Source organism: Lolium perenne, chromosome 1 (assembly GCF_019359855.2).
Source record: "Lolium perenne isolate Kyuss_39 chromosome 1, Kyuss_2.0, whole genome shotgun sequence".
Lineage (NCBI taxonomy): Eukaryota > Viridiplantae > Streptophyta > Magnoliopsida > Poales > Poaceae > Lolium > Lolium perenne.
In genome coordinates, this window is record NC_067244.2 from 171,625,995 (window position 1) to 171,645,981 (window position 19,987).

The following is a 19,987-nucleotide window of genomic DNA, read 5'->3' on the forward strand; positions in this document are numbered from 1 at the left end:
CTTAATTTTGACCCACACTCCATTCTGTAAAGAGATCGTTACCGATGGACCCATTGATGGCCCGAATGAAGCCCCTGCCTCCGATTCCCTCTTGCTCTATCCCAGGTCTTCTCTATACCACCGACATTGATCACCGTGGAGGCACATCTCCCCCGCAATTTCCTCTTTGTAACTCTCTGTGGGAGGAGCAGTAGCCTGAAGAGCGGCGGCGTCCACCAATTGAATGACATTGTTGGCTCCCGATCTCCCGATCGACTTCCTCTATTGCTCACAGTAGGAAGGGAATCAGCGGGAAGGAGCACCAACTATGTGGTGGGAAGAGCACCAACATCACTATGTGAGAAGCAGATGCGACCACTGATTCTATTCAATACCGTAAGGTAATCAATACTAGTATCCAGGCCGAACCAAACAAAATAAGTTAAAGTCCTATTACGCCGCAAACCCAGTGTAACTTGATTCCCTTGCCGTTTATGTTAACGTTGATGGAAACAAACACGTCCCTAGTGAACATTATGGAAAAGAACACTTGTGGTTGTTTTTCTTCTTTTTGACATGAGGACTTTTGATTGTGACATTCTAATCTTAACATGCTTCATACAAGTTGATTAGTTGGGGATATAGTTTAGATGTGAGAGCACTTTCCCTTGTTACCTTAAGCAAGATTATGGAGCCGGCACCAATAACCTTGTTATCAATTGCCCCTTACGTAGCTACTCCGTATAATTTTTTACACATGACTGAAAATTTAGCATATCAGTGGTTAATCAACACCCAAAACCAAATCAGATGGTGACATGGTGTAGTGAGGTTTAGCATCGTACGATGTTAACTAATCCAGCCTGCCAAGGGCCATAGATAGACCTGGTCCACGAGGACAGAGGGGATTCTTTTCACCGTCTCCTGAGAAATTAATCCAGATCGAGCGATCCGGTTATAAAAGCAAGGGCATCACATCCCTCCCCAACCTTTATCCACCCACCCCAAATCCCCGATTCCTCCCACCCTTCACGACGCCATGGCCGCCGCCGCCGCCGCCGATACCTCCTCCGCCGACACCCGCCGCTACGTCGTCGGCTACGCGCTCGCGCCCAAGAAGCAGAACAGCTTCATCCAGTCCTCGCTCCTCTCCCGCGCCGCCGCCCGCGGGATGGACCTCGTCCCCGTCGACGAGGCGCGGCCCCTCGCGGACCAGGGCCCCTTCGACCTCGTCATCCACAAGCTCTACGGCCACGACTGGCGCGCGCAGCTCCAGGCCTTCTCCGCCCGCTACCCGTCCGTCCCCGTCGTCGACCCGCCGCACGCCATCGACCGCCTCCACAACCGCATCTCCATGCTCCAGGTCGTCTCCGAGCTCGACGTCCCGCCCAGCGCCTCCGACGCCGACGCCCACCACCACCGCCACACCTTCGGCATCCCCAGCCAGGTCGTCGTCTACGACGCGGCCGCGCTCACCGACTCGGGCCTCCTCGCCGCGCTGCGCTTCCCGCTCATCGCCAAGCCCCTCGTCGCCGACGGCAGCGCCAAGTCGCACAAGATGTCGCTCGTCTACCACGGCGAGGGCCTCCGCAAGCTCCGCCCGCCGCTCGTCCTGCAGGAGTTCGTCAACCACGGCGGCGTCATCTTCAAGGTCTACGTCGTCGGCGGCCACGTCACCTGCGTCAAGCGCCGCAGCCTGCCGGACGTATCCAAGGAGATCCTCGAGGACACCGCAGCGGAGGGCACCGTCTCCTTCTCGCAGGTGTCCAACCTCCCCACGGCGCGCAACGCCGAGGAGTACTACGAGGACCTGCGGCTCGAGGACGCCGTCATGCCGCCCACCGATTTCGTCAACGAGATCGCTGGCGGGCTCCGCCGCGCGCTCGGACTGCAGCTCTTCAACTTCGACATGATCAGGGATGTACGCGCTGGGGACCGCTACCTCGTCATTGACATCAACTACTTCCCCGGGTACGCCAAGATGCCAGGATACGAGATTGCACTCACCGATTTCTTCTGGGAGATGGTTCACAAGGACGATGATGTGACCCCACTCAAGGAGGAGAAGCCCACTGTCGTGAAATGAGATGATGGATTCAGGATGCCATGGTCGCAGACTTGCAATTCTTGGATGTCTGGGTAATGCGAGGGTGACATTGCAAGACTTGAGAGGAATAATGAGCAGCAATTTAGGATGGGGAGCTACGTTTATTAACAGGTCATGGATTTACTTGGGTTTCAACCTGCGGTGCCGCGCGGAGGCCCTGCGGTGTAAATCCCTTCTCCTGGCTCCTTTCATACTGGTTCTTTAGGTATCTTTCTCTTCTTCCTAGTTTGCTTCACCCAGTTTAGTCAGAACAAAAGTAGGGGACTAAAAACCAGCTTCTGAAGAAAATTTGTTCTAGATGTGCAAATCTTTTCTTCTTGATACTGGATGAATGCAAAATGGCAAGCCAATCTTAGTGGTACTGCAGTGATGAATATGTTTTCGATTGGTACTGCAGTGATGGATATGTATTCAATTGGTACTGGAGCTCTGAAACTTTATCACCTGTTTGAATGAAAGCGATGTTACAATTGTTTGTCCTTTTTGACTATTTGCTTGCAAAATTGAGGCTCTTCTGTTCACGATACTGATTCTATAACCAGAAGTGTTTTTTTATGTTGGTCACAGAGCAATTGAATTCATGCACCGAATGTTTGACTACCTTTTCATGAAATGCAGTAACCAGAGGATTTATCATTCCCTCTTCTGGTATTCTGTGTGAACATGAATTCCTGCTAGATACCTGAATCAGATTCATTTAAAAGTTGCTTGTGTACTACGTATTCACTTATTCCTTCATAATGTGAAATGTTTAAAGTCCAGTATACTTCCATGTTATTTTATCTGCACTCAGTCCAACATCAAGTTCTCGGCATCGGCATGTTTCCTTTATATTCAGGTCAAGATGCATGTAGCATGTTTGTTTTAGATGCACTGCATGTTCTCCTTGTAATGAGACTGCATTTGTGTGTTCTATCTTTCTGTAGTGGATGTCAAAGTTGTAGGAAAGAATCTGTCTGCTTCACCCAGTTTAGTCAGAACAAAAGTAGGGGACTAAAAACCAGGTTCTGAAGAAAATTTGTTCTAGATGTACAAATCATTTGTTCTTGATACTGGATGAATGGCAAGCCAATCTTAGTGGTACTGCAGTGATGAATATGTTTTCGATTGGTACTGCAGTGATGGATATGTTCTCAATTGGTACTGGAGCTCTGAAACTTCTATTACCTCTTTGAATGAAAGAGATGTTGCAATTGTTTCTACTTTTTGAGTATTTGCATGCAAAATTGAGGCTCTTCTGTTCATGATACAGATTCTATAACCAGAAGTGTTTTTTTTTATGTTGGTCACAGAGGAATTGAATTCATGCACCGATTGTTTGACTACCTTTTCATGAAATTCAGTAACAAGAGAATTTATCATTCCCACATCTGTTATATTGTGTGAACATGAAATTCCTGTTAGATACCTGAATCAGATTCATTTAAAAGTTGCTTGTGTACTACATTTTCGCTTATTCCTTCATAATGTGAAATGTTTAAAGTCCAGTATGCTTCCATGTTATTTTATCTGCACTCGGTGCAACATCAAGTTCTTGGCATCGGCATGTTTCCTTTATATTCAGGTGTAGCATGTTTTTTTAGATGCGCTGCATGTTCTCCTTGTAATGAGACTGCATTTGTGTGTTCTATCTTACTGTAGTGGATGTCAAAGTAGTAGGAAAGAATCTGACTGCTATCTTCATCACCTTCAGTTGGAATGAGTGAACAAAATGGGCAATTTACATTGCAAGCATTCAAGGCTATATTCATTTTTCATTTGCTCAAACTTAGTAGTGGAACTGTCAGTTGGAAAAGGTGAACAGAATGGGAAATTTACATTGCAAGAATTCAAGGCTATATTCATTTTTCATTTTCTCAAACTTAGTGGAACTGATGACCTTATTTAAGTTTACAAGTTCTTTCTGTTATTGGGACCATTGTCTATTTAAGTGAACAGAATGGGCAATTTACATTGCAAGCATTCAAGGCTATATATTCATTTTTAATTTGCTCAAACTTAGTAGTGGAACTGTCAGTTGGAAAAAGAGATGGGAAATTTACATTGCAAGAATTCAAGTCTATATTCAGTTTTGATTTGCTCAAACGTAGTAGTGGAACTGATGACCCTATTTAAGTTTACAATTTCTTTCTGTTGTTGGGACCATTGCCTATGAACATGTACAAGGTCATGTGCCAGACTATCGTCGACTATGGTATTACCAAAAGACAAAACGAGGGTATCCCTGTGCTTCCATTCTTCGTTGTCTGTCGTTTGTAGTCGAAATGTTTTTCTTCTGTTAATTTCATTGCGTTCCCCGAATGGCTTACTGTACAGTTGTTTCAAAGTTGGAATAGTTCATGTTCATGGTTACATGATCGAGTAGGTTACATTCTTGTTTTAGTGTTTCTTCGCTTTCCCTGAATGGCTTATTCTACAGTTGCTTCAAGCTGGAACAGTTCATGTTCATGGTTACATGATAGAGTAGGCCACATTCTTGTTTTGGTGTTGAAAACAGGAGCAAACATGACACATGATGCAGTAGCTGGGAGGTAAGGTTACAGATAACTAGGGCAAACAAATTCGGAAGTGCTACTGAAGCAACGGTACTTCTGCGACGAATGGAAATGACCTTGTTTGTATGTTGCTGCTACGTCACACGAGTTCTGGTGAACTCCTTCAGTGTCCATTATGCAAAATTGACCTGGAATCTATATATAAGCATCCACCAACTTGTACCTTTGTTTGGACCATAATCAGTAGCAGGTAATCAGAATTGTCATACTCCTTGCTCGCTCCCTTTTCAGTTATTTTTCGTACAAATCATGTTGTCGATTTTCATGTCGACTATATGGTGTACTATTTTTGACAGCCCCTGGCATCCAATTTCTCAATTCTGTTTCAACCTGACTCTAGTGGCATCCAATTTCCCGTTTCTATTTCAATCTGCCTGGGCTGATCTGTGTTCAGTCATATGCTAAAACTACCACACCGGGAAAAGGTTCATGATTGATTAAGTCTGGTTATAACGATGCAGATGCGACCAGTGTCGTCAGTTCCTTTTCGCAAGGAAAAAACAGTGCAGTGATAAACTTGAAAAATAAAATACATCACAACAAGAACCATCTTTCGTACCCTTTAGGTCAAGATAAACACCATTTGTATGAACGAAAATTGGAAACAAGGCAGGAAAGTCCCAAGCAATGATTTGCTCAATTCCTCGAAGTGACAAAAATTACAGACACAATAACATAATGTTTCTTTGGCATCATTTATTAAAGGTCTATCAGCAGCTTCAGAGGTAAAGAAGAGCTGCAGCAGTTCAGGTTACTCCTTTCAATTTCAACAGAAAGATAACCTGCACACAAAAATATAAGGGCCAACGTTATGGTTCACAACAATATATATCCAGTTCTACTTTGTTCTAACGGACTAGAATCACCAGAATACTTAGTCGCAATCACGCAGAAGAAAATCACAATAAATTAATTACCAACATATATGGTAGAATAACCGGCATATATAGCATTCGATAAATTTCAAATGTATGGTAAGAGAAGTCAAGGTTATGTTCTATGAAGCAATATAAACAATATATGCGACTAAATTCATGCAGTCTGCTGGTCACAAAATTATATCTAGTCAAAAGAGACTCCATAATCTCTATTAACCATGAGACTCCATAGTGGGATAATGTGTAGGCAATTTCGTGCTAAGGTAAGCTTTTCAGATTTTCCTACTGCTAAAAAATTAACGCAAGTGTATTCGAAGTTTTTTAAAAAAGAGGGTGTTCTTAGCTTTAGCCCATTTCCTCAAAATGGATGATTCAAGTCAATTGCATAGTAATATTAAGATACTCCCCGTATAACTTGATTCTGGAAGAGCATTGCCTTAGTTAGTCCGCTTACATGTTTTACCCGGACCTAGTAGCAGACCCTCAGAAATTCAGGCTACTAACAATCACGGTGAACAAAATGGGTTTTGACTAAACCTAGGTTGTAGCATGGATGTGTGGATCATGGCATCATTTCTGGGTTAGGCCAGATAAGATGACGACGGCTAATAAATTAATGAATAAATCATGATCTGATCCAGGGAAATCCATTTAAATGCAGGTTGGAATGAACAGTTGCCCATACAGTCAGGATAACACTCAAACCCAGTATATAAACCAAAATGCTTAATACTTACGCACTGTAATCTGGCCACAAATACAAATTTGATGTGAGTGCACGAAATTTATTCGAACATCCTCTCATTCTAAGGCCAAACTGGCGTAAAATGACAGCCAGTTAAGATAGAAATCTTGACTACCGAGTGCCCAACTATCTAAGCATAGCAAACCCAGATAGAAATCTGAAGTGAACTGCACTAATTTTGTTCTAACAACCTCTCATTCATAGGTCAACTAGGTAATCATTTAAGATAAATCATACGCGTTTCATTGTAAGCTGTATCGTGCATACACATTAAGGTGATTCTAAGCAGAACAAGAGGAAGCCTGACCTCACCATTACAGGAACATCAGCAGCAGAAGCAGCCGCGCTACTCCTCGACTTCGACCACCTTCTTGGGCTCTGCGTACCAACAAACGACCAACCACATCAGACAGCGAAGAAGACGAAACTATTATAGCCTGTAGACAGAGGAGGGTTCGGATGGGAGCAGTACCGTGCAGGTACGCCGGGCGGTGGTCCTTGCCCCAACCGACGCCGCGGGTGGACTCGAGGTACTGGTCGACGAGGTGGCGGCACTTGACGTGGTGGTTGATGCCCTCGACGCGGTAGCACCAGCGGAGGCGCTCGCGGATGATCTTGGCGGTCTCGATCTGGATCCACTTCTCCCGCACCAGGTGCTCCCTGTACTCCAGCATCGCCACCGGGTCCGCGTACGGGTGCTTCGGGTCGAAGTCATCCGGCGGCCTCTCGTCGAACTCCACCTTCGCCTTCCGCCCCATCTCCGGCCGCCTCTCCTCCTCCTCCGCCGCCGACGACCTCTCTCTCCCCTGTGCTCGGGCTGGGTCTGGTGGTGTGTGTGGGGAAATGTGGAATGGTGAGACGAACAACTCCACTCCTCTTGCAGTAGCAATCCCGGCCCATTACTGCGGCCCGTCCCTTAGGCCCATTAACACGGCCCACTCACATCGTAGAACACATTGACCAGTGACCACTCACGGAAAGGGAAGGGTACCGCGTTTCAAAACGCGGCCGATCTCCGATGAGCTCTCCGGCGAGGTCGACCGTCTCGGCGGCGAGCGCGGGAGGCGGGACCGCGATCCCCGCCGCGGACGACGTCGCCGACTCCATCGACGCGCTCTACCGCATGGACGAGGCCATGACCGGTAGGTCCACCCCCTCGACCCCTTGCAAGACCTAGCTCCCTTTTTTTCCCCTTCTCCGCTCAGCTAAGCACTCGAATTGGGCTGGCTGGTTTGGTTCCCCCGCACGCAGAGCTCCGGTCGGATGTGATGGAGGCGCTGCAGAAGGAGGTCAGGTCCCTCGACGACAACAACTGGATGTTCGCCGCGCCGCGCTCCCGCATCAACCTCGTCTCCAAGCCAGGTCAGTAACAACACACAGCAACGCGATAAATCCCGTTTCGGGTGCAAAATGAGCACATGAGTTTAAGAGTGATTAGTGTTACCCGCTTAGAATTTCAGTACTGCTATGTAATATGGCCACAGGGGTTTATGTTTGTTTCGGGCTTGGCATGTGCTTCTCAGGTGCTTACCTGCGCAAGCCACAGGGGAAAATTGCGGAACTGGATCAAGCACCCAAGAAGACAAGGAACTGCTAGTGGATTTTTTAGCAGACTAGATTTTCTGAAGGCTCCTCTGTCCGTAACTCTGGATGTCCATCCAGGCTCTGCTTTTATGGGCTGCCATCTGGTTTCAGTCACTTGTAGTTGCATTCTGCTAAATCATTTTTTACTACATGCTAGGATATTTAACAGACCAAGTATGATGGTACCGTTCATGATTTTTAAAAGCCATTTTCAGGTAAATGCTAGGATTTACATTTAAGTAACCCAATGGTGATGGTGATTTTCATAACTTGTGCCTTTCCCCCACACAATCCTTGCGCATTCATCCAATTATTTTTCTCAGAAGCATTTCGAGATACTACAACGTGTTGATTTTCTTGGTGAAAACGCAAAACTTATTAAGCACAATCACTCTCACTATCTTTGGTCTTCAGTCTTGACCAGCAATACATCGTAATGCCAAATATCTATTTTTGTCAACTGCTAGCTGAACTGTAGCAAAGAGGTTAATAGTGTCATTTTCACCTTGAATGCAATAGGCTGGCGCTGAGAAAAGATCCAAGGGTATATTTTCATTTTGTTCAACTTGGCCATCTTTCTTATAAGGCATTGTTCCATAGCTGTTTGTGATCGGATGAATACCAGACTTGTGGCCAATTGCTTGCTCTTTGCTCATACCTACTTTCCCTAGAAACAAAAGAAGATCATAAACGAAAACACTATTACCTAAACACAGTGGTGGAGCCAGGATATGATCAAACCCGGGGCCATTGTGGCTATACTAGAGTTAAGAGTAAGAGATTATGAGAGAGCCAGGCTAAAACCTGCTAATTTTCAACAAACAAAACACTATTCTAAAGATGCTAGTATTATCTATTATGTTCTGGACAACTTAGAAATCTGAGGGACATGATATAATTTCCTCGATAATAGATTTCATTGCATGATTTCAGAATGTGCTCTGACTATAATTTTCTTCCAGAGGTAATGATTTTCTTCCAGAGGTAATGATTTTCTTCCAGTAGTAATGACTAGGGGAAAATTGCGGAGCTGGATCAGGCACCCAAGAAGACAAGGAACTGCTAGGGATTTTATAGCTGTCTGGAATTTCCATCTATGCTAGGGCTGTCATCTTGTTTCAATCACATTTAGTTGCATCTGCTAAATCATTTTCTCCTACATGCTAGAATATTTAACAGACCATAGTGTGATGGTGCTGTTCATGATTTTGTCAAGCCATTTTCAGGTAAATGCTAGGATTTACATTTAATTAACCCAATGGTTATGGTGGTGTTCACAACTTGTGCCTTTTCCCACAAAATCCTTCCAGATTCATCCAAGTATTTTTCTCAGATGCATTTTGAGATACAACATGTTGATTTTCTAGGCAAAAATGCAAATCTTTTAATAGTACACACACTCTCACTATCTTTGGTATTCAGTCTTGACCAGCAATACATCATAATCTCGAATACCTATTTTTATCAACTGCAAGTTGAACTGTAGCAAAGAGGCTAACAGTGCCATTTCCCCCGAAAATGAAATAGCCTGGCGCTGAAAAGGATACATGGATATATTTTCGTTTTGTTCAACTTGGCCATTCTTTTTATGTGGCATTGTTCCATAGCTGTTTGTGATCTGATGAATGCCTGACTGGGGGCTCCTCTTATGCAACTAAGAAGTGATTCCAATTGCTTGCTCTTTGCTCATACCCATGTTACCTATAAACAAGAGAAGGTCATAAACGAAACACTAGTACCTAAACAAGTGGTGTAGCCAGGATATGATCAAACCCTAGGGCACTGGCTATACTAGAGCTTAGAGCAAGAGATTATGAGGTATGCAGACCTAAACCTGCTGATTTTTAACAAACAGTACATCCTGCACCCCGGAGGCCCGGACCATGGCCATTTGTGCCTGGGTCCTGTCTCCGCCACTGCAGTTAGCAATCAAGGGAATCGATCACAGGAATTGAGCCAAAGAAGAACCGCTTAGTGGACACATGAGTGCCTACATCTGTTTCTGAAGAGGACTTGGAAAGGTAAGTAGGTGAGTCCGCCGAGACTAGAGAATGGTACATACTACATAGCGGATACCAGATTATAGAAACAAACAGTATGGCACCCAATATTGAATGTATAAGAAATTGGGGCCGGTGGGGGTCCTGAATCAATTCCATAGGACTAAGCTGAAAGACCAATATCCTACTCTTAGATCAGGGTTGTGCATCATTGCTGCGGAATAACTATTTACCAAATGACGAACGTGGTGTGATTTATTTTTACTCAAGATAGACTCTTGACTGCTATCTTTGAACGCATGATGCTTTTGGGGTTTTGATGTAACATTTGCATGCTTTTAGTTTTCTCCCAAGTAGTAACACAAATGGCCAGTGTCATGAAGTGCCGCTCTACCTTGCCCATCTGCCTCTATATTGTCTTGGGCACCATGTTGAACATAGACTTGCACTGCTATTCTAAAGATGCTAGTAATCACTAATTAGGTATTATTTTCTCGGCAACTTAGAAATCTGAGGGAAATGACATAATCTCCTTGATAATATTCCAACCATGACATCAGAATAACGCTGGCGATAATTTTCTTCCAAGGTAATGGTTTTAATGTTGAAACTTCAGAATATAACTTTTCCGCTAGTGCCCATGGAAGATCTTGGTTTTCTGCCAGTATTACTTTTCCACTAAAGTGCCTTTGCGAATGTGGTTGTCATCATGAGTAAACATCAGTTATGACAGTGCTTGGAACTGATGATAATAGCAGCCTGCACTAAAACGTCAAGTAAAGTGGGTTGTGCTCATTTCAGTTAAATAGTGCTATACAATGATTAGGGAATAAATTCAAGTGCTACTTTTAATTTCTGCAAGCTATCAAATGACTTACGTGAAAATCTTCGTTGAAGATAAATCCAGCGTGTATCTAAATTGGTTAGCTATAATCATAAATACTAAAATGGTAATTTTTCAGGAAGATACACTAAATGTTCCTGTTGGTTTTACTGATTGGCATGACAGAGTTTTCCATTAGACACCATGTGTTATATCTTTTCTGTAGGATTATTGAGAATGTGACATATCTGCGCAGTTCATTTCTGTTAGGTCATGCATGATCTATCTATTACAGGCTACAGCCACCTTTTGTTTACAATGCAGGTATAAATGTTTGCAAAACCCGAATCGCCATGCTATGATATTTAGCTGACTAAATTTTGTATGTGTTTTTTTTCTCTTATCATCTGTTTCTGTTGAGTTTATCTTAACATTAAAACAAATAGATCCAAATCTTCAAATCTTGTTGTCTTCTTTTGCACAGACTGCTATATTGGTTAATAGACGCTATTTGGGCTTCCCTGCTGTTGCTAGGAACTGGGCATTTCTTAATTTTTGTGTGGCAATGTTTCATTTTGAGCTCCATCGGCGTTGCAATAATATGATGTTAAATGCTTTCTTTTATAACCGTGGTTTCATTTTCCCTGTCACTTTTTTGAGGTATCTGAGTTAGATTTCAGGCTCAAATCTTGAATTGTGTGACTAAACTGTGGTATGTTGTGGATGAGTCACGAGTGGCAACTGATAATGTCTATATTTTTATGATGCTACGTTTTTAGCAATTGGGAATCATTCAACTACAACAGCTTTTGGTCCAAGATTCGTAAGAACTCTCTCTCTTTGCTGGGATGAACTCATAAGAACTCTAGTTGGACGGCCGAATCAAGCTAAGTTGGATTGTGGGGTGTTAGTATATGTTTTTTTTTAAGATGGGAAATACTTCCCAGAAGGGATAAGACGCATATATTCCTTTCCTACACCTTTTTTGATTAAGGGAATTCCTTTCTTACACCTGGAAGCAAGTTTGATGTTTACCTGATGAGCACTCTGTGTTAGAGCTCCCTGTCGGTTGAAATGACTCTCTTTTTTTTTGGAGAGTATTGTCGGTTGAAATGACCTGCTTGTGGGGAATGGGGGCGTCCTGCTGCTGTCCTACTGTTGCAGCACTTACATATGTTGCGGTCTGTGATGGATCTCGTGATGTTGTCACTGCTCGGTTGCCTGTGCTCCCCGGCACCGACGATGCCACTTAAATTTCGCATTTGCGTTTGTGTTTCTTGATCCAGGCCTCTTATTTTTGATTCATGGACCCCGTGCCTGCTGTCGGCCATCGATCTGGGAATTGGAAATGGCTGATACCTGTGGCCCGGAAGGTGTCAACATGACCGTGCCGCGTCCAGCGTTGTTGTTGGGTGTCACGTACACCAGGTACAGTACCCAGCTTGCATATCATTGCACACTGTCGTGGCACACATGTGTTCAGTAGCAACACCTCAGGTTATCTGGCCTGGTGCACATGCGTTCAGTTGCGTATACTGGCTCGATCGTAGGTACATGGATGACCACCTGAAGGCCGCCAGTGAGTTGTTTTCATCTTCAGGTTGCGAGCCAGGCGCCAAGCCTAGTTGCAGCGGCAGTGAATGTCCATCATGCTGTCGTCGCCTGGCCACTTTACTGCGACGCTGTAGAACAATAAAATTTCTTGTGATCTCCTGCTCTGCTCTGCTGTGCAGGCCTGACCCCGAGCGCTGGAACCAGCTCATCCATCCGTTTACCCGCCCGGCCCCATTCATTTTATCAAGATGGTAAAAACAAGAAAAAGTTTCAGAGACAGTCGATAATGTGACCTGAACCAGACCTCTATCCATCAATCAATCCGATCGAATAGCACTAGAGAAACATTACAGAACCAATAGCAGGTGAACAGATTAGCCTAGAAAATGTTGATGACGGAGTATGAACACACGATGACGACCATGATTGCGATGGGTTGGGTGATCTAATCCGATTCTAGAGGCCACGGGAAGACGAACGCTCGGGGCCATTCAAGTTCTACCAACGCAGCAGCACACGGGGGTAGAGGGAAAGGGACGTGCGCCGATGACGCGTCGGTCGTTCCAACGGCTAGCTGGACGTGGGGGCCAGCCAGCCTTAGCCCCTTACCGTTCCCCCGAATTCCGCGCCGTCACCGGCGGGCCGCCCGCACCCTTCGCCCGCGGCGCAGCGTCGGGTCCGCCTTGAGCCGCCGGTACGCGTCGCCGCGAGCCACCGACGGCGTCGTCTCCGCTGCAGGAAGGGAACGGGAACAAACGGCGTGAGACGGTGAGATGGGGAGCAGGACACGGACGGGGAGACGACAGACGAGGAGGCTTATCGCCTACCTGTGGCCTCGAGGGAGCGGGCGGCGACGGCCAGGACCGGCGGCGAATCTGCACACGCGCAAGCAGCGGTAAGAGCGGGGCCGGCGAGGGAAGAGGCGGTGTTGAAGCGGGGATTCGGTTCGGCGCTTACCGGCGACGGTGGTGGCCGGGTCGTGGGAGAAGAGGAAGAGGACGAGGAGGCAGAGGAGCGTGAGGAGCGGGACGAGGTGGATGGACTTGTCCGGCGCGGCCGCCCTGCCCGCCGCCTTCCCCGTCGCCTTCTCGTCCGCCTCCTCCGCGGCGTCCAGGCTGGGTCTCGGGCCCGGCGATCCGATGGAGAGGCGCTGCATTGCGGCGGCGGCGATGGCGGCGGCGGCGGAGGAGTAGGAGGAGATTTTTTTGTTTCTGTTGCTGCGGTGCGGGGATTGGTGCGGTGGGGTTTTGAGCGTACGCGGGCGTATTTATGTGCGGGGAATGAGACGAGGTGTTACTAATGCGGAAATGACAGCGGGGCTTCCCCGTTTACTCACGCGGTAATTCATTCTGCGCTCAAATTTGCTGGAGTACTGTGAAAACCGTTAAAATTTTGGTTACCCATCCGATTTGGGGAGTTAGTCCGCCACTTTTCGTGTCGACAGGAACGAACTCTTCTTTTCGATCGGCGAAGGCAAGAACATATCCGATGCTCCACTTCATTGTTTTTTGACAATCAGTATAATATTTATATTAGAGAATAATACATGGTATATCTAACAATTATAAAATTGAGTCTAAAATAAAATAAAGGATTAAATCTTCGAGATTTTTAAACTTTTTTCTTTCAAATAAATCTTCTAATTTTCTTAGACATCCATAGAATAATGACATAGACGACAAAACACATGTCTATAAATATCAACGAAGGTCCTTTCATAATTTTAATTTAAGATGCAATGCGATGTCTACGTGTATGCATATGGTCAATGAAGTAATCAACCAATATCGATAAGACTACCAACATTAGTATCCGATGGAACAACAACTAGACAGTCAAATCGACATGGCCGGGGAGCTAAGTGCACGGACCATCATTATCAAGAATGTAACAGTTGAGACCGATATCACGAGAATAATTATCCTCGCAACAACCATGAGAAGCCAGGAACATATCTGATGGTTCAACTTTATTTATTTAATTAACAATGCAAACAGGATTCGCCAAAAAATAAATGCAAAGAGAAGCTTTTGTTTGTTTGGCGTCCAGCAGAAAAAAGCTGACTGCCATTGCTTTGTTGTGGCCTTGGTGGACTGAAAGAAATAATAAGGCCGACCATAATGAACGGTGAGCTCCTGGTCACCATGGAACCTTTTCTACATGTTTTTTTTTTTTTTTTGAGAATTCCGCCCGCTCTTTATTAATCAATCAACAAGTTCCTAGGGATACAGAGGTGTTCAGGTGGTTGAAGCAACCAGACCCGACGACCAAGCGATACACTAACAGAGCTACGAGCTAGGCGATGTGCTTCTCCATTGGAAGCCCTTGCTTCATGCTTAAAAACGACGGACTGAAACAAAGTCGTCGTATCTTTGATCTCCCGGATCACCGCGCCATATCCTCCATCATATGGCTGCGTCAAATTCTTGATCACCTCCAGACAGTCACTTGCAACACAGATCTTCTGGATATTAAGGTCTTGCGCTAATGCCAGAGCCTCACGACATGCCATTGCCTCTAGAGTAGCGGGCGAATAGCCAACATTCAGCGTGAGGGCAGACGCTCCCAGGAACTCTCCTGCCTCGCTGCGACATACAACAGCAAGGGCTCCACCATTTCCTGTCTTCGCTACCGCCGCATCAGCATTCAGTTTTACCATACCTACAGGAGGCGCTATCCACTTCGGCTGATTGAGCGTGCAGACCTGTCTCCTCTGTACCACCTTCGTCCCCGGATCCTGGCCAAGATCCTGTAGAAAATTACGAACAAATAGGAAGGTAGAGAGTGGACTCTGCTGTTCTCCCTCATGAATTAGTCTTCGGCGTGCATACCATATCGCCCACATGGTGACGATCATCTCCACCAGATTCGAGTGGTTGAGGGATTCAATCATCGAGAATAACCATTGCTTTGCTGATGGCTCTTCTGTCATGGACATGTGTTGGGTAATCTCCTCGTTCACAAGTGCCCACACACATTTCGACATCGGACAGTCGATAAGCGAGTGCCGCCATGAGTCTTCAGCCCCACAAACCGAGCATGAACTCGTCGTTGCCATGTTTCGGTGGTGGCGCACATCACCAGTAGGGAGTGATTGCTGGGCCAGCCGCCAAAGAAACAACCTCAGCTTCGAAGGGACCTGAATCTTCCACATTTTATGCCACAACTTTTCCTCCGCTGCTTTGTTTGAGGTGGCTGGTCTTCCTTCTAGCCAATCTTCATGCCTCTTCCTTGTATTAACCAACAAGCGGTATACGGACCTGACCGAGAGCACGCCGGATCGTTCATAATGCCACGACCATGTGTCCTCGTATTGCCTCGTGCTGAGAGGGATCCTACAGATTTGTTCAATATCCATGGGCTGGAAGGATTCCTCCAACGCCTCCATATTCCATGTCACGGAATCAGCCGCGATGAAGCTGCTTACATGGGTAGGAGGATTATCTTTTTTACTCGGCATTGGGCGGAGAAGATAATCCCGGGGGATCCAGTTATCATTCCATGCATGTGTGGTTGTCCCAGTGCCGATCCTTCGGATTAATCCCTGCTTCATAGCATCTCTCCCCTCCACTAAAGACCGCCAAACCTGTGACGGATGGGAGCCAACAGACGCCTCGAGGAAGCATGTTGTAGGAAAATAAACAGCCTTGAGAATTCTCGCGCTCAAGGTCTCCGGGTTCTGCAGGATGCGCCATGCCTGTCTTGCCAAAAGTGCAATGTTGAACAATTCTATATCCCGAAATCCCAAACCTCCTAACCCTTTCGGTGAGCACATGACCTCCCAAGATACCCAATGTGTCTTTCTCTTCCCTTCTTTGCAGAAATTACGGATCAACTGGTTGATGTGGTGGCATAAACCTCTCGGGAGCTTAAAACATGCCATAGAAAAAATTGGAATTGCTTGCACTACCGATTTAATAAGGATATCCTTTCCTCCAGCTGACAGTAACAACTCTAGCCAGCCTTGTATCCTCTTCCATACCCTATCCTTCAGGTACTTGAAAGCACCATTAAGTGATCGACCAACATCAGAGGGCATACCAAGATACTTCTCATTCAATGTTTCATTTGGTACCTGTAAAATACCCTTGACAGACTGACGGACCACCTCCGGGCATCCCTTACTGAAAAAAACTGAAGATTTGTCCAGATTTATCCGCTGTCCTGAGGCATCACAATACTTTTTCAGAATTTCAGTAACATCCCTTGCTCCCGCTGTACTAGCTTTAACAAACAACTGGCTGTCATCTGCAAAGAGAAGGTGGTTAACCGCCGGGGCTGACGGGGCCACCTGAATTCCCTGAAGGTGCAGTGACTGACGACTCTTTTTTAGGAGGCCTGAAAGGCCCTCTGCTGCTATCAAAAACAAGTAAGGAGAGATTGGATCGCCTTGGCGGATCTCCCGGGACGGACGGAAAGACTCGAGTGGGGTGCCATTAAACAACACCGAGAAAGACACCGATGAGACCAGCCTCATGATCAAGCTAACCCATCGTCCATGGAAACCCATACGCAGCATGATTGCTTTGAGGTAATTCCATTCTACTCTATCATATGCCTTGCGCATGTCGAGTTTGAGTGCACAGTGTTGGTGTTTCTTGGCCGCATTCCTCTTCATAAAGTGCAAGCACTCATAAGCCGTGATAATATTATCTGTGATCAACCTGCCCGGAACAAACGCCGATTGCTCTTCTGAAATAATCTCCGGTAAAATTACCTTCGGCCTATTGGCCAGTACCTTAGACGCAATCTTATAAATGACGTTGCAAAGGCTGATAGGACGAAACTGGCCCAGCTCCTCTGGGCGTGCCACCTTAGGTATGAGCACGATGAAGGTGTTGTTAATAATTTCAGGGCTGTCCTCTCCATTAAGAATTTTTAGGACAACTTTAGTAACTTCCTCGCCGCATAAATCCCAATGACGCTGGAAAAAATACGCAGGAAAACCGTCAGGGCCTGGTGCCTTTGTCGGGAACATCTGGAATAATGCAGTTTTTATCTCCGCCCCGTCAAAAGGTGCCAGTAATCTAGCATTCATCTCCGGGGTGACCGAAGGATCGACCGCAGCCAGAACCTCCTCCATCCCCGTCGTTTCTTCCGAAGTGTACAGGTCAATATAGAAGTTCCGCGAGAGAGTTTTGAGCTCCTGCACATCTTCAGTCATACTACCATCTGATTTCTTTAGCTTCTCTATTTTATTCTTCTTTCTCCTACGATTAGCACGCTGATGAAAAAATGTGTGTTCTTAACACCCTCGGACAACCACTGGACACGAGATCGTTGCTTCCACATTGTCTCTTCCCGATGGTGAAGCTCCGCTAATCGACATACCACTTTTGTTTCCTCGTACGAAGGACCAACCCTTGTTGGCTCAGTTCTCATACGATCAAGCTCACGTTTAAGTTTCTTTATCTCACTTCGGACATGTCCAAACGTCTCCTTACCCCATACCGAGAGAGCTCCTGAGACATCCAACATTTTAGATTGGAGTGCTTGTAACGGCTCTCCCTCAGTCTGTACAGCCCAAGCTTGTGCGAGCATGCGATCAAAGTCACTGTGCGACTCCCACATCGTCTCGTACCGAAAAACATGCTGGTGGCGCTGTTCCCTGGGTTCACGCGGTTCTAGCTCCAGCAAAATGGGCAGATGATCAGACATCGCTGTGCTAGCCAGATGTTTTACCTCCGCCATGGGGTACCGTGCGCTCCAGCACGGGGATGCAAGCGCCCTATCAAGGCGAACACGGCAGTAAGTTCCCCCAGCAACTTTTTTCTCAAACGTCCAAGGGATACCAGTGTAGCCTAGATCGGCCAAACCACAAACATCCATTGTCTCCCTAAACTCCATAATCTGTGCATAACTTCTTTCATTAACGCCTTGATGTTCTTCTCTATGGAGTACTTCATTGAAATCACCCATACAGACCCATGGAAGGGGTGACGATGACCTCAAAAATTTCAGCAAATCCCACGTCTTATAACGCTCGCTGACCCGCGCCTCTCCGTAAACACATGTTAATCTCCACTGTTCCATAGTAGGAGAGGAAATAATCGCATCAATGTGATAGTGAGAGTAAGGTAAAACCTCCAAGTTTATTTCATTATTCCAAAAGAGACCGAGGCCACCACTACGGCCTTGACTGCTTACAGCGAATGAATTATCAAAACCTAGAGTACGTGCTAAACCTTCCACCCTCTTCTTATCGATTTGGGTTTCAAGTAAACAGAGCACCGAGGGGGCGTAGTCTTTCGCTAAATCGCGAACTTCCCTCACTGTCGCGTCGCCTCCCAGCCCACGACAGTTGTAACTTAGGCAACTCATTTTCCTCGGCGGTCCTCCGACAAGGAGGCCGCCAAAACAGGATCTAACTATCTCCCGGGGGTCGTATCATCCATGGACGCTTCACTCTTATTCTTGCCATTGCCACTCCGAGTCTTCTTCTGTTTCTTCTTATCTTTCACGTATGGCGCCGGAGGCGGGGGAACCCTCTCCGCCATAGCTCCAGCAGCCTCGCCCATGTCCAGCTGTTTTTTTGCCGCCGGATTCTCCACACAGATACCCGTGCCTTCCATCACAGTCTTCAGCGGACTGCTAGCTGTATCTTCTAGGCCATCACCATCATGCCCCAAAACAGCCTCGCCCGACGATCGCTTTCGCGGGCCATTATTTGCATTCTAGCCCTCCTTCTCTCTCCACACAGCCTCACGTCCACCTGCTCTTCCACCACCGCGACGTGCGCGGCCACCACCACGCCCAGCCGTACGACCACCATGATCCGCTGTAAAGCTTCTCCCCCCACGATCACCATTCCACGCCGCACCATACCCTTTACGAACACGTGGGGTAGTCGGGTGCCATGACTCCTCAACAGCCAGCATCCACTTGCCAAACTGCAGTTCATTTGCTGCATACTCACCCGTACCACATTCCAGATGCTCATGCCCCATCATGCCGCAGAACGCACAGAACTTTGGCATTTTTTCATACATTACCAGCAGCAGCATATTCTCACATCCCTCGGGTGAAAATGTTACAACCCAAGGCAATGGTTTATCAGCAAATAATTTCACCCTAGCCCTCTGAAATTCTCCATTGCCACATGAAGCCACACGCGCCTCAACTTTCTCCACCTCCCCAACCTTCGCAGCTAACTGCTTGAGAATTTCTTCAGTTCTGTACAGATGAGGAACGCGGTGTATCTGAATCCAAGCCACAACCCTGCTCGGCACCACCGATGGCGCGGCGGTTCTACCGTCGTATTTTTCAAGCATCAACGCGCAGTTACGGAACAGCCATGGACCTTCATCCATGATGCGATTCCAATCCCCAAGGCAGAAGGCTTGTATCACAAACAGATTCTTCCCAATTGGCCTGAATGTCACCTCCCTCGCTGTATTCCATGCCGCCCTCATCGTCTTCTCCAGCGACACCTCACTAAATCCCTTAATGGTCAGAAGCTTTGCAACCGCCATCCACTTCACCTCCGGCAAGTTCCCCTGGTCTGCCTTCCGCAGCACTACTCCTTCTCTCTCCGCCTCGCTCAGGTTGAGTTTCCTGAGCAGCTCATCCACCTCCAAAACTCTCGCCTCCTTTGACGATCCAGCCGCCATCTCGTCAGGCACTCCCGATCGGATCTCGAGCCTCCCCAACAACACCCACCAAGGCTGGGAAGTTGTGCAAGACAACCCCTTGGTCAGCCCGAGTAGGAGCAGGAGGGAAGGGAGTGGAGATCGGGATCAGAACCTTCGCCGGAGAAGATCGC

At 46.6% G+C, this 19,987-nt stretch overlaps 5 protein-coding genes across 7 annotated transcripts; 2 read left to right on the plus strand and 3 right to left on the minus strand.

Moving 5' to 3' along the window:
- Positions 1 to 953: 953 nt before the first annotated feature.
- Positions 954 to 2,561, plus strand: LOC127312697 (inositol-tetrakisphosphate 1-kinase 5). Its single transcript, XM_051343240.2, has one exon. The coding sequence runs from the start codon at positions 1,019 to 1,021 to the stop codon at positions 2,063 to 2,065; it is 1,047 nt and encodes a 348-aa protein (XP_051199200.1). The 5' UTR covers positions 954 to 1,018; the 3' UTR covers positions 2,066 to 2,561.
- Positions 2,562 to 5,171: 2,610 nt separating this feature from the next.
- LOC127312720 (NADH dehydrogenase [ubiquinone] 1 beta subcomplex subunit 10-B) lies at positions 5,172 to 7,125 on the minus strand. 2 transcript variants are annotated; one of them, XM_051343268.2, is made up of 3 exons: positions 6,737 to 7,125; positions 6,572 to 6,642; positions 5,172 to 5,423 (listed from the first exon to the last, which is right to left on the minus strand). In XM_051343268.2, exons 1-2 carry the CDS (start codon positions 7,020 to 7,022, stop codon positions 6,611 to 6,613), a joined length of 318 nt encoding a protein of 105 aa, XP_051199228.1. In that variant the 5' UTR covers positions 7,023 to 7,125; the 3' UTR covers positions 5,172 to 5,423; positions 6,572 to 6,610. The 2 variants fall into 2 exon arrangements, with proteins under 2 accessions (XP_051199228.1, XP_051199235.1); XM_051343275.2 differs by having other exon boundaries at positions 6,577 to 6,642; positions 6,737 to 7,124.
- Positions 7,126 to 7,228: 103 nt separating this feature from the next.
- Positions 7,229 to 8,096, plus strand: LOC127312717 (uncharacterized). Of its 2 annotated transcripts, none has more exons than XM_051343262.2 (3): positions 7,229 to 7,406; positions 7,516 to 7,626; positions 7,749 to 8,096. In XM_051343262.2, exons 1-3 carry the CDS (start codon positions 7,283 to 7,285, stop codon positions 7,859 to 7,861), a joined length of 348 nt encoding a protein of 115 aa, XP_051199222.1. In that variant the 5' UTR covers positions 7,229 to 7,282; the 3' UTR covers positions 7,862 to 8,096. The 2 variants fall into 2 exon arrangements, with proteins under 2 accessions (XP_051199222.1, XP_051199225.1); XM_051343265.1 differs by having other exon boundaries at positions 7,232 to 7,406; positions 7,788 to 8,096.
- Positions 8,097 to 12,514: 4,418 nt separating this feature from the next.
- On the minus strand, positions 12,515 to 13,477 carry LOC127312708 (uncharacterized). Its single transcript, XM_051343250.2, has 3 exons — positions 13,183 to 13,477; positions 13,053 to 13,100; positions 12,515 to 12,957 (listed from the first exon to the last, which is right to left on the minus strand). The coding sequence occupies exons 1-3, from the start codon at positions 13,379 to 13,381 to the stop codon at positions 12,857 to 12,859; spliced, it is 348 nt and encodes a 115-aa protein (XP_051199210.1). The 5' UTR covers positions 13,382 to 13,477; the 3' UTR covers positions 12,515 to 12,856.
- A 583-nt stretch (positions 13,478 to 14,060) lies between these two features.
- On the minus strand, positions 14,061 to 18,054 carry LOC139833322 (uncharacterized). The gene is made up of 6 exons (XM_071823565.1): positions 17,557 to 18,054; positions 16,943 to 17,449; positions 16,208 to 16,837; positions 15,812 to 15,922; positions 14,510 to 14,974; positions 14,061 to 14,180 (listed from the first exon to the last, which is right to left on the minus strand). Exons 1-6 carry the CDS (start codon positions 18,052 to 18,054, stop codon positions 14,061 to 14,063), a joined length of 2,331 nt encoding a protein of 776 aa, XP_071679666.1.
- Between the last annotated feature and the right edge of the window lie 1,933 nt (positions 18,055 to 19,987).